The following is a 13875-nucleotide window of genomic DNA, read 5'->3' as shown; positions in this document are numbered from 1 at the left end:
CAAGCTGACTAACTGATGGGGCTGAATTTTTATTTTTAATAATTTCTTAACAGCAGGGAACAATTTTTGCAGATTAATTAAGAAAGCTGCTTTCAGATGAAGTACATAAGTAAAATGGAAGGAAAGAGATAACCATCAGGTAGCTTTGAAGACAATATTTGCTTTCTACTTGGACTGACACCTCATTAACATAGTTCTGCTTAAATTCAGTGTTCAAACAAGCAGAATGCTCCTCTGCTGAAGATGGGTTGTGTTGCTGTAACGTAGAAAAAACATGCCCCAGGAATCCTATTAGATCAATAATGTATGTGGCTGCACAAGGAATGTAGGCAAGACAACCAAAGAACTGAGAGTAAAGATCTGACAGTGGATCAGTTAATAGCTGCTAGTCCACTGTCACTAGTTACGTGACAGATGCCTGCAGAACTATCTGGCCTCCTCACAGATCCAGTTTAGACTGCATCATTGATCCCAACCAGGACCAGGGTATTATTGCTGCAGTCAGCTCTGTTTTAGGGCTCAACCCAAATCCTACCAAATTCACTTTGAGCTTCTCTTTTTACTCCAATGCCAGTTAGAGCAAGCATTTATCCAGGCAAAGAATGACCCCAAAATAAAATGAAGAATTAGTGAGACCAAAATTCCTGATCACTGTCCATAATTGGACTAAAGTAAAAAGTTGTTCTATTTCTTTTGCTTTTGTATCACTTGAAACATTTAAAGTGCAGTTTAAGAACATCTCTGGAATCAGAAGTCTGCAGTTCGAAAGTAATTTTCCCACTTAAAAGATGATTCATTATTAAAAACAGGTCTGTACCATCTTCAGTAATCAAAAAAAATAGTTATAAAAATAGAGATTTGAAAATAGAATGAAATCACATGTACTAGGTACCATTTCTAGTGTAAAATTGGTTTTTAGTTTATGAAAAATATCTTTCCTTTAAAAAAAGCATAGGCTTACAGTTATTACAACTAAGAAGGTCCACAGAATTCCTATTAAACATTATACTCTAGGCTTCTTGACAGGTGGGTCCTGCAGGCTGAACTTAGGAATTTCACATGAAGAAGCAAAAGGAATTCTTTTGGCTGACACCTTCTTCCCAATTGTTTCAATCTGAAAGAGAAAAGACATTTAGGAAGTGAGTGTGGGAAGCTAACAGAATCATATCAGCCTATGAGGAATTTACAAACTAAATCCAGGACCATGAATACATTTCATGAACACTAGACTAATACAAGCCACAAGGCACAGTGTGCCCAGGGACAGTTTTGGGACTGGAGTTGCAAAGTTTTAAAAAAAAATAATTCTGTCATAGGTGCCTACTTTGCTTACTTCAAACTGCATCTTGCTAATTTGAAAATTCACGTGCCTCAACTTCCATAGGCCTATCAGCACAAGTATCATAAAATGTTTCTGGGTGTTCAGAAAGTGTGGGTTTGGCCTCCATTGTCTAAATATTTATATCCAGCAAATTAGAAGAAGCTTTTTCCCCTCCTTAATGCAGTGAGATGTTTTTGAAACAGACTCCGAAAAGCTAAAGGCAGCCTACTCTATATAAGAAAAAGTATGTAACAAAGCTGACACACATATAAGCCAGGTACTGCAAAATTCAAAGAGTGAGACAGGTTCTCCTAATTTTTAGGTAAATCACTAAGGACAGAACTTGTAGAAGACAAAACATCATGTGGTAAAATAGTTCAGATGCCCAGTAAGCGAGGACAGCTGTAGCTTTCCTCTTAAGTAGTACAGGTAAAATGCAAAGTACCAAAAGACAAAATACCTCCATTTAAACTATCTTAATTAATAAACTTAACAAATTTAATATATTCTAGACATACATCTGAACTGACTGTTTACACAACTCTTTTCAGAGTGTGCTGATGTAAACAAACAGTTATGTCAGCTACACACACCATATCTGTCCATAACAGCTTCAGTTGACTGGTTAAAGCAGTTTCTACAAGCCCATTCACACACAGTGTAATAATCACATTTAGTGTAAGCAGGGAAAAAATAGCAAGAGAGAAAGTCTGTTGCCATGATGCAAGTAATCACAGTACTTAAAAGTACACAGAATGAAACACAACCAAAACATGTATCTGATCTGGCTTGTAGGTTTTGTTCTGATTGTACCTATCCAAGATGCTTCTATCAGATTATTCAGGTAATTTTAGTATTAGTCAAATTCTGTGCTTCAAGGCACGCTTATGCTACTGAATGTTGATGGCATAGGATGATGTAGCTTGGATTTTAACAGAGCATTGGTCTACAAAAACAAGAAAGTACTCGAGGAAGAGAGCAGAACTGAAGAGACTTAAGCACAGATAGTTTTAGATTTAAATGTTCACCTGAAGACATTTTTCCCCTTGCTACTCAGTCATTGTAGAGCAAAATCAAGAAGAAAGAGAGCAGAAGGAAAGAAACGTAAGACACAGCATCACCCATCTCATTACCTGGAAGCCAATGACTTGTAGCTCATTGTGAAGATCATCTAGAACTCTCCTACCATCAAAGATAAATGCAGGCTTCAGCATCTTCTTATGAATACGTTCATAATCCAACTCCTGTGAAGGGCAATTAAAGCAGACAGAATAGATAAATAGCATAACACTTCCCTTTTTTTTAGTTTAATTTGAAAATAACATTTTTACCTTAAACATGTCCCATTCAGTGCAAATTACAAGGGCATGAGCTCCATCGCAGGCTTCATAGGGATCTTTACTTATAGTGACCAACCGAGACACTGCAACAGAAGGAAAAGAAAGTTTTATTCCGCACACATCTTTAGCATCAAACTAGTGCACTGCTGGCAAACTAGCCTCCTTCCTTGCCCTACTCAGACAAAGAGAGTTTCAGGTCACTCATCTAGAGATGTTTTCTGTCAAGACATTCGTCACTTTGATTTCACTTATTTAAATGAAAGCAGCTTGTACCTGGCTTCTGAATAGAGTCAGGGCACTTAAATGTTTGTTAAGCATTCAAATTTGATTTAAACAGTCAAGAGTATCTCTAGAACTAGAGGTTACTAGGAGTGTTCAAATGTCAACCTTCATAAAGGTCATTGCCTGTACAACAGCAGCGCACCACAGTTCCTATTTAGCACTCAGTTCACACTAGAGAAGATACACATCTTGCTAGGCATTGCCTTTATCCTTTCGCCACCTCAGCAGCTGCCTAATGGCAACCCTCCCATTCCCCTCTAATTCAAGGGCATGTCAAATGATGTACACCCTCCACTCCATCACAGCTCATTCCTCCATTCTCTTCACTTCCACAAGTCTGATCTTTCTCCCCCAACCATCATCTCCATTCTTCTCCACCACAATAACGGAAGAAAAAGATCCCAAACACCCCCTGCTTCTCTCCCCCAAAATTTCTAGTCATAGATTATTACTTCAAAGTCTTCCCTAATTTCAGGGAACAGATTAGTTTGTAAGTGATATGGGGGAGGGGAGAATGCTCTACAGTGAATTCCAGAGTTATTTCTTTATTTCGACTTCACATATGCGAGCAAGAACTAAGGCAAGATAGGACTCAGGACACAAAGGAGCTGACAGAACACCACTAGTCTTTCCTACTTCTAGACATTCTTCTTTCTCTTCCCTTTTAATTATGCAGAGAGAAAATTATTTGCATGTATTCAAGTGTATATTTATCAAAAGAAAAAAAACAATAGTACAGAATTAGCAGTTATCTATAAAAGCTATAGGGAAAGGGGGAAGAGTTACAGTAACCCCTCTGAGCCATGACCATCCTCTAGTAAATGTAGCCAAAATACATCACTGGCATGGTGAAAATGAGAAAATGAATTTATAAAAAACAGACCTTGTGTATTTTGAGAATAGGGTGGGATTTTCCTTCTTCAGGGGGTTGGTGGAGGGGTATGGAATAAGCATTACATGAGCATTCTTACCTTGGTTATCTTCTGAAACACCTGGATGTGAGAGATCCAAGATTATTTGTTCCTTAGGTACTTTAGGATCATAGATATGGAGCTTTGCTCCTTCATCCATTAAATACTTGCTAATGTAGATACTGGATGACTCTCTAGGGAAGTGAATCAATCAGTTAGAGAACCAGTTGGCATGTTCTAAGTAACAAAAGTCTCCAAGTGTCATGATATGCAATGCCAGAACTTTTATAAGAGCTTTACATTAAACACCTTTGTGGTAATCCATGCCTGCAGCAAACTTGAAATCTTGAGGGATGCCAAGGAAAGTAATACAAAAAACAAGTTTACATCTCTGTTGCTGAATCATGCGAGAGCTTCTAAGCCCCAGGATTCCTATTGACTGTAATTAGCAAGGCACCAATCTTATAAAGCATTCCCCATAAACTGCAGTTGGAGAGGGCTGTGTAAAGTTTGAGCTTTACAGGAAAACAGAATTAATCACCTTTGGGAAACAAAGCTGAAACTTGGGCTTCACATAGCAATTTAGAGTCAGTTGCAAAAATGTTTGCACTCTTCTCTGGGGAAAATGGAAGGACTCTGTCAAAAGTCTAGCTTTGCTTATGCGAGTTAAGAAGGACTCAACGCACCAAGCCTCTCAGTGTTTAAGACTCATTTGGACAATGCCCTTAATAACATGCTTCAACTTTTGGTCAGCCCTGAAGCAGTCAGGCAGTTGGACTAAATCATCATTGTAGGTCACTTCCAACTGAAAATATTCTCTTCTAGAGTTACCTGCTTTAGCTTCTGAATGATTCAGGAATGTTGTAGAGGTCAAGAATCAATTGTCTCACCCATTTAAGGTAGACTAATCCTTGTTACAAATTAATCCAGTCAGAAGAGGATAAGGGTCTCATATCTGCTCTGTTCTTATTAACAGAATTGAACTGGTAGGTTTAGATGCATAGCTGGTGAAGAGTATGGGGAAACCATATTAATGAAATGCATTCACTTTCTTACCTTGTGTCTCCAGTATCCTTTTTGAATGCAAACCCTAAAATAGCAATTTTCTTATCAGTGACAGTATTGAACAAACTGTCAATAATGCGGGAAGCAAATCTTCTTCTCTGATAATCATTCATGTCTATTACCTGAAATTATATAAAGCGTGATGACACAGAAAGGAACCATTTTAAACTATAAACAGATTCTATTAACAATCAAGCCAAGCTACCCACACAAGTTTAACAGATGCTGAAAAAAATAAAGCTAAGTATTTTTGCTCAGTATCATAAGTAGTCCAAAGATAAACTCAGTTAATTTTTCAAATTCTGAGACAAATCCTATTTCAACAGTGACTGTAGATGCACATACACACATACTATGTTGCATTACCTGGTTTAAAGGCTAGGATTCTTTCAGATTGCTTTTTTTTGTTTTAAATCTACAGCTTATTGTATTGTATTCCAGGCAGACACATGGAAAGCAATTGCAGTGTTAGAGTACTTGATGTCACATAGACATCCCATTGCCAGACCTGCTATGTACATAACAACTGTGAGAACATTTTTAGCTTTTTTAATCTACACTAACAGATTTCAGTGCACAAATCTAGCGTGGTTAAACCAGATTTTTAAGTGCCCCACTTTTGTTGTTACATGCAAGTGTGTTCACTCACTCCGATTGTTCCTGTACTTTCCTCACAGCCTGTTCATTTCTCCCACCCTTAATGCACACAGGGCACTGGATCACTAGTAAAACATGAAAGGTAGGTTCCCCCACCTAGTCAATGTTCAACATGGACTGGAAAGAACTATACTTTCCTCTCTGTTTTGAGACTTTCAACCCAAATCAAGAATTAACAGCAGCAGCCTATGAAACCTAAGGTATATGCAGTAGAAGGATATTGGTGAACCAGGTTTGAGGACAAGAAATAAAAGCAGTGAGATTTATGCAATTCAACAGGGTGGTGATGGGGAACAAAGGTTAACAGTTGACAGGGTAAGAGGGACATTTCTTTCTGTAGGTATGTTTTCAAGTAATGAAGACTTTGGCATTAGAGAGCCCTGTCCCGTCTAAAGGCCGGAGTGAATAGAAGTTTGCTGGGGCTGCTCTGATCTGCATATCCTCCAGAATTTACATCCTGTCCTCAGACTGGTCTGAGGTCTCCCATGTGCATGCACTGGGATGAGCTGCTGAAAGTGCAATGCTCAGGCCACAAAGAAGGGGCTCACACAGTTCCTTATACAGGCGCATGTGTGTGTGCATTACATGAGTTAACCAGTGTGGGCTGGGGCAGATAGACCTCTGCAGGATGACAGTGCTCTGACGAAGCAGGAGGTGCAGGTCAGGGGTTGCCCAACATAAACACAGCACTCTTCACCTTATGCTAACTCCAAAGCAGCTGTTCTTACTATCCAATTTGTCCACAGCTTAATAAGCCATAGAGAAACACTGCAAAGAGTTGCTCTTTTCCCCTATACATCAGATTATCACTGAGGTAACATGGTTTGCTGCTGCAGCTCCTGCTGCTCCAGGGATTGCCTGCTGTATGGTTACATCTCATACCAAGTAAAAGCAGTAGTTCTTCAAGCAAATACCAGAACCTAGGGCTCTCTTTCCTACTGTGACCATGTATCCAACTACCAGACTGAACCAAACCTCTGCCGGATGCTTGCACAAGTTTCATGCAGAATGTCAGTCTCAGCTTCACTGTTGGGTTTGCAAGCTTCTGCACCATGGACTAGACTATCCTAATGAAATATGCTTCTTAAGGAAGATGTCAATCTGAACCTCTTCAGAAGCAGACAGCATAAACCCCCATCTTCCTTGTCCCAAACAATTGATGTAGGAGGCATGCTATAGTGGCAAGCAAGTAACTAGGTGGCTGACTAGGCCCTGGCTGGAGGTTAAACTAGCTGAACAGGATGTAGAAAGCCATTAGACATCACAAATAACGTAAGAAGCTAACAAATATTACAGATAGCACTGTGAGGGATCACTGAGTTTTACAAGTGGTTGTGGTGGAGTTACTAGCAAGACCTAGCCAAGTTTCAGATAATCAGAAGGGACTATTAGGGACCTTTTAGGGAAGAGAACCTTGCAAAGTCAGAGCCTACATAACCCCATCAACAGTACCACATGGCCATGACAACCTAGATACAGGTAAAAGAAATGCCAGTATGGATGTGGCACAACTGACCAATGATGTACAAGTAATTATGGGCAGCTGCCAAATAAACAACCTGACTGGGATGGAGAAAAGTGAGGGGAGAGAAAGGCTAGCCAAAGGGAAGACTGGAAAAAGGAAAGCTGCTAATAAGGTAGGGAAATAATGCACTTGGTATTCTGGTGACACCTGCTAGGCAGCCTTGTACTTGACCACTGCAGCCTAAATCAGGATGATAAAACAAAGCTGTTCTCTTAACCATACCACATATGTCACAGCTGCTTTCTCAGTCAGGACTGGGAAAAGGGGTTAGGTGCTTTCACTGGTTAATAGGGAAATGCTAGTACAAACTGAGCATCGTGGTACTCCTGCATGGGTGCTAGGTCTGAGAGTATCCACATCTCCCCAACCATTCCTAACATTAACCAGGGAACAGCAGCAACCATATTTATTTTCAAGAATAACAAGTTCTGCTGTGTTCTTTCAGAAAAGAAACTGTAAAAGTAAACCCTGAGGAAAAGGTCATAAGCTCCGAGTTCAAAGTGGACAGAGATAATCAAGTGCAAGAGGAAGACAGAAGTCCAGACATGCCTGTATTTCACATTTTCTACTGCTACTTCTAGACAACTTCCCAATCCATTTGATGCAGACAACCTCAAAAAAGTCTAAGCACTCACAATTATCAAATGCCAGTGTTAGGCTGAGGGTGCTAAAACGTAAAAGTGATCGACATAAAGGTATCTGCTCCTTAAAGCTGAAACACAGATTATACATGGACAGTGCTCAAAAACTCAATGCCTGAAAGCTGAATGCTGAAAAAACATGCTCCCCCCCCAAAAAAAAAATTTGTGAAGAACTTGTACCTGTTGCCAGTAGCGGGCTACTTCAGGCAAGTTCAGTGCCTCACAGAGGTACACTAAATTCAAGACATCCTTCTGAAAACAGCTACCTCCAAACCCTGAAAGAGAAAATGGTTATTTTACAGGTGACTAAGGTACCATTCTAACCCAATCTTTAGAAACAAGTAGTTTTTGGCAATCATTGACATAGTCAGCATTATGACTTTTCCCAGTATTTCACTGCTAGCACCTTAAGAATCTCTCAACATCCAACTCCTGGACCTAATTACTTTGTCAGCTACAGAAGCCCTAAAATCTGCTTCAGGTTCCACTGAAGTCAATGTAAGTTTTAACCCAGTCTCAGGGAAATATACAATAAGACAGCCCCTATTTTTTTTTCTTATTAGAAACAGGTAGACAAGCTCCTGCATTTGCTCTCTCTCCACCTAGAGACTTAGATTAACACTTCTCAGAACAAGTATGTTAAGATCAAGTTCTTTCCTCCTCCACACCCAAATGGATATCTAACTATTGCCAAGAATCAAAGATCACCACAGCTGACTAAGGGAGAAATGAGACAAGACAGGGATCCTTGACCGCCAGAACTTGGCTCACGTCCCAGAAGCAGCACATTGTAGAAGGAATTATAGTAACCTAGTAGGAATTTTGGTAATATATTTGCTATCTACTTTTCACCGTTGCATAGACTCTGAGAGGTTCTATCTAATGAGGTTATTTTAAAGTTACACTTTCCCTTCCTAGCATGAAGGCTGTAGTCTCATACAGATAGGCTTCAGTCCATAAGTTTGAAAGTCTATTGTACCGATTACCACTTCAGCACATCTTGCTCTCTAGTAAATCTAAACAACTGAATCCATCCTACAAATGAGAAGTTGGCATCACACATTGTGACCTAGAGGTGTTCCCTTCCTCAGGCCACTGGCAGCAACTCCCAAACAAAATTGCAGCAGTCACAATTGGGAAGACATCTTTGAGAGCACTATGATCAGTGATGCTTCAGAAAAAGAGTTGCAAATTTTCTTTCCAGTGTCCCAAGCAAGATAAACCATACACACTGAACTCTTGGGTTTCAGATTGCCAGCATCTAGAGCAACCTCAATCCTAGACACTTTACCAGAAAAAATGACTTATGACAGTACTCTACAGAAATATTTTCACACACTCATACTGTAGAAGATTTCTGAGTATCAGATCACTTATTTCAAAACACTACTAGAAGACCCATCGCACTATTAAACAGAAACCCAGAAAAAAAAAAGAAAATAAAATGAATTTTCATTTACCAACACTGGCTTTGAGAAACTTGTTTCCAATTCTTTGGTCTGTCCCAATAGCTCTTGCTACTTCTTCAACATCTGCTCCTGTAGCTTCACACAGAGCACTGATTGAATTGATGCTGCTGATTCTTTGGGCAAGAAAAGCATTAGCTGCCTGTAAATAAAAAACATAGTGAAGAGAACTTGATTCTTTCAAAACCCAAGATGCCCATCAACCAAAGGGAGTTACTACTGGAAGAATTACATTAGTGTCTATGAAGGATTACACTAGTATTTAAGTAACTCTGTTGAGCTACAAAATGGTAACATAAATAGTTTAATACATAACTGCCAGTTAATGGGATCTAAGCAAAATGTAATGCTTAACTTGCAGAGTTTGAACCACTTTGTGATGGCAACCAGTTTCTGCAGCACTGGAGGCTTACTCTTAGTAATAGATAACACAGCAATAAAAGTGGAAAAAGATTTCATGGAAAGCTGATATCATCTATTAGCTCAACTGAGATAATTGGAAAATATTAATATCCTTTGACATATAACACTGGATCCTCCCAGCCTCTGTCTTTCCTAGCTGCATCGCTCAGTATCAGGGAACTTCTGCTTCTGAGCTTTGTTCTGCTTACACTCTTTGCTCATTGCAGACAACAGCAGTGAGAAACACTAACCAGTTTAGAAAGTTCTGATGACCAAGTATTTGTTGTGAGGATTTTTTCTTTAGGCACCCAGTGCTCATAAACAGCACAAAGAGCACGGACAGCTTTCTGTCCCTCTGGAGAATCATCTCCACCAATAAGCACTCTGTCTGGGTTCTTCAGGTCCTTGATGGCCGTCCCTTCTGCAAGGAACTCTGGGTTAGACAACACCTACAGGCACAGAAATAAAAAAAGAACACATAAAAGCCAAAAGCAACACCCAGCGTTTAAAACCACAACTCAAAGATTATGCTTACCTGCAAATCCAAGTTAGGCTTCGTATTAGCATCAAATATTCGACGAATGCTCTCTGCAGCACGCACTGGAACTGTGCTTTTCTCAGTGACAATTTTATAGCCATTTGAGTTTTGTACAATTCGCCTAGCACAAGCTTCAATGTATTTCAGATCAGCTGCTCGTCCTTTTCCCATGCCATAGGTCTTTGTTGGAGTGTTAACCTATTTAAAAATACATGGAGGGGGGAAGAAATGTCACAGTTCTCTTAATACAAGAGCTACTGACAAGGTGAAATTGTTAAGAATAACAGACATTTTCCTTCCCAGAGTCCAGCTTGCTTCTACCCCATAATTATTCTAGCTACCATAGCTAATAGCTGTTTATCTGATTTCTCAAATACCCATTTTGTCTTCTAAAGAAAGCTCATTGGCCTCTATTCAAACAGAATTTAAACAAGAGCAATTCATAGCAGCTCTGCAGGCTTCAGTGAAACTTAGTCCTTATTCTGGAAACACCACTAATTTCTTCATGATTACAGCCCATCACCTTTTGTTTCCCATCCCACATAGGAGCACAAAAATTCACATTATAAGAAACTTGCAGCTAATAAGGCAGTTACAGTTCAAACCCACTTTGCAGTGAAATCTAAGTGCAGAACTGCTGAAAACTGCTATACTGAAGTACACAGAAGAGGCAACATGAGGGAAAACACGTCATTTAGATTAAAACAGAGGGTTCTTTTCATTACAATCTGAAAGAAGAAATGGCAACAATATGTAAAACACAGCAACATGTTTTAAACGAAGAACAGGTGGCAATATATGGCCTGTATTAGTGGCAGTCATCCAGCCAAGCAGCATTCATTTTAGACTTAATGAATGGAGAGAAATACTATCAGAAAGAGAGCTCTGTACCGAGGTGCCCTAACAAAGAGGAGCTCTCAGGAAAAGAGGACATAAGTAACAAAAATAACTCAACTGTGGCCTACCAAGATGAATAGGAATCAGTTCTTTTGGATTCTGCATCAGAAACAACCTTCCAGACTACAAAAGGTCACACTGTTTATGTTTAACTGGATCCTCTTCCTAGTGGTGTCAACAGCTTAGAAATATTAAAGCTAGAAATTATTAAAGCCAGCCCCTCTTCCATTAATACACTTTTAAAAGCTTCTACAAATAAGTTATCTTTGTTACCCAATAATCAGTATTATTTTGCATCCCTTTCTAGGAACCACATCAATACTAGTAACACTCCATGGACTTCAGTAGTACACTGAAATGACAGAGCTACACCATATTCTGCTCGAAGACCCCATACATCTAACCAAGCTAAACATCAACATGATCATTTTGACTTAGAGCCTGTTCATTTGTCAAACATTCTGTTGGCTACAAGAAACAGATAAAATAAAAAGCTTACTTATCACTCTTCCCACAGTATACATAAAGACAAGGAGAAAACTGTGACACAATGACATGACATTGTTAACTGAATCTATGACAAAATAAAGGTCTCTTCCTAATATACGGGCAACATGATTTGATAAAAAAGAAAAAAGATAAACACACACAACCTTCTCCCCCTAAACTTACAGAAATAAATACAAGATCAGCTTCTCTAATTGCATCATCAATACTGGTGGAAAAGAAGAGGTTTCTTCCTCGACAGGATTCTACCACTTCTTTTAACCCTGGCTGAAAAAAAAAAAAAAGGCAGAAAAAAGCAGTTAAGGTTAATGCAGTTAAAATAAACTGCGTGCCCAAACACCACATCATTTCAGATAGAGAAAGACTTTTCGCTCAGTGTGGCAAGTTTTCAGTCTGCCAGATGTAAAGTAAAGCTTTTGTATTTTTACATAGCGAAAAAAAAAAAAAGCCCTTTCTTATTCAAAACACTCAAAATGCCATCTTGAAACTTTCAGCAACACTTAATTGTTATTTGCACACATTATCCCCATAATTATATTACCATGAGCAACAATTAAAGAAATACCTGTAGAGTGATGTTAAGTAAATTTAAGAAGTTCTACAATATTCCCTAGGCTGCAAATAAAAGAGGTGATCCCTACTCTCCTTTTCCCTCAGCTACACGTTCCATGACCTCCCCAACACATCAGATCTGAAATTGAAGGAAAGAAAAATTCACTGCACAATGACTCAATTTTACAGTCTGAACTAATTCTTGGCAGTTTTCGTACATTCTTTGTATGCAAAGGACACCATTCCAGGAAACAGATGTGCAAGTTTCTTTTTTTTTTTTAAACATGCCAAGACTGGTCTACTTTAACGCATTCAGGCCAAGTGTTTATAGAAAAAAAAGTACTTGTTCCATGATCTTTATTCAGGCATCACCTGCTAATTTGAGCACTATACACATTTTCCTCTGAGTAGGTACGACACAGGAAGTCTATTAATCTTTGCTTAAAGAGTCACAGTATAAGTTTGTTTTTAAGGAATAAAAAACCCCTAAACACCTAGATTAGTGTTATAGCACAGACAGGATTCAGAAGACTTCTTACAGCAAAAGAGTAACTGTTGGTACCAGGCAACATCTTGTCTTTGGAAGACAAGTGAAGATAAGTATTAACTTCCATTAAAGAAAAGAACTCAAACCTATAAAAACTATATCTCATTAAAAAATGTAAGAAATAAAATAGACCTATTATTTAAGATTGAAAAGGAGTTAAAAACAAGTGCTAAGAAGAAGGGAAATAGAAAAATGCTTTACATATCTTCAAATTAAAGTAATTCTGTAATGAAGAAGTGACAATGACACACAAAAATAATTTTTATCCAGCCTAGTCTTCCCAGGCCAGATTGGAGGTTTATGGTACAAGTGAATCAGAACATGACTGTCCTTGTCTTACAACATGGTTAAGATGGGCAGCACAGATTGGATTTTTGCAGTATTCAGAATGGGAGTAAAGCTTACCACCCAATATTACACATCCATATTATACTACAACACAGCAGGTAATATCTATAACTGACCAAGATGACTACGTTATGATTATATCAGGTCCTGAAAGCAAGACAGCATGATTTAGCACAATTTGCTGTATGTAATCACATCTTTCCTCACTAGGCATTTCATATATAATCCTTAAACACCTGCCTTCACCAGACATATTATTTCAAAAATCTGATTTAATGTAGTAGTGACAAGCGGCTGTTCTAGAATACCCTTTTTGACGGACATCACTGTACTACACTTATCAAGCTTCAGAAGCGGGCCAACGTGGAAGTGCCATGTGGTGGGGGGGAAGCAAATGCAACATTGGCTGGATGAGGAGACAACAGTGAGACAGATTTACCTCGTAGATTGGGAGCGTATCTGAATTCCAGGCATTGATTCTGGCCTCATTTACATCGACAACAGTAACTTGGATATTGGGACACATCTGTGCAATAACACTACAGGTTGGCCCACCAACATAACCAGCACCAATGCAGCAAATCTTCTTAATTTCAAACATGATTGCTCTGGGAAGAGAAAGGGAGAACAAGGAGAATTCAGGAGCTATAAATTAAAATATCAGACAACAATTCGAGGGAATAAAAGAGAATTAATGAATTGAGACTTTGTTAGGCTGCCACAGGGAGAAACATTCTCTTACAGCTGACCTCTCGAGATGAGCCGCAACCGCTCTCTCCCGCCCGGGAGGGCTCCGGAGCCCGCACACGAGGGCCACTGAGGAAGCGGTTTCTGTGGGCGCTGCGGAGCCTACCAGCGTACATACCGCCCCTCGGG

The 13875-nt window shown here is 39.2% G+C and overlaps 1 protein-coding gene across 2 annotated transcripts; it reads right to left on the bottom strand.

Annotated features, from left to right (window-relative positions):
* Positions 1–812: 812 nt before the first annotated feature.
* Positions 813–13602, bottom strand: UGDH (UDP-glucose 6-dehydrogenase). Of its 2 annotated transcripts, XM_010076599.1 has the most exons (11): positions 13439–13602; positions 11718–11819; positions 10146–10346; positions 9862–10059; positions 9203–9350; positions 7923–8017; positions 4911–5041; positions 3915–4048; positions 2653–2744; positions 2455–2565; positions 813–1114 (listed from the first exon to the last, which is right to left on the bottom strand). In XM_010076599.1, the coding sequence occupies exons 1-11, from the start codon at positions 13598–13600 to the stop codon at positions 1004–1006; spliced, it is 1485 nt and encodes a 494-aa protein (XP_010074901.1). In that variant the 5' UTR covers positions 13601–13602; the 3' UTR covers positions 813–1003. The 2 variants fall into 2 exon arrangements, with proteins under 2 accessions (XP_010074901.1, XP_010074902.1); XM_010076600.1 differs by lacking the exon at positions 10146–10346 and having other exon boundaries at positions 13439–13600.
* Positions 13603–13875: the final 273 nt, after the last annotated feature.

Source organism: Pterocles gutturalis, unplaced genomic scaffold (genome assembly GCF_000699245.1).
Source record: "Pterocles gutturalis isolate BGI_N339 unplaced genomic scaffold, ASM69924v1 scaffold42443, whole genome shotgun sequence".
Lineage (NCBI taxonomy): Eukaryota > Metazoa > Chordata > Aves > Pterocliformes > Pteroclidae > Pterocles > Pterocles gutturalis.
The sequence above is the reverse complement of the archived record's forward strand: the minus strand, read 5'-3'. Positions and strand labels throughout refer to the sequence as shown.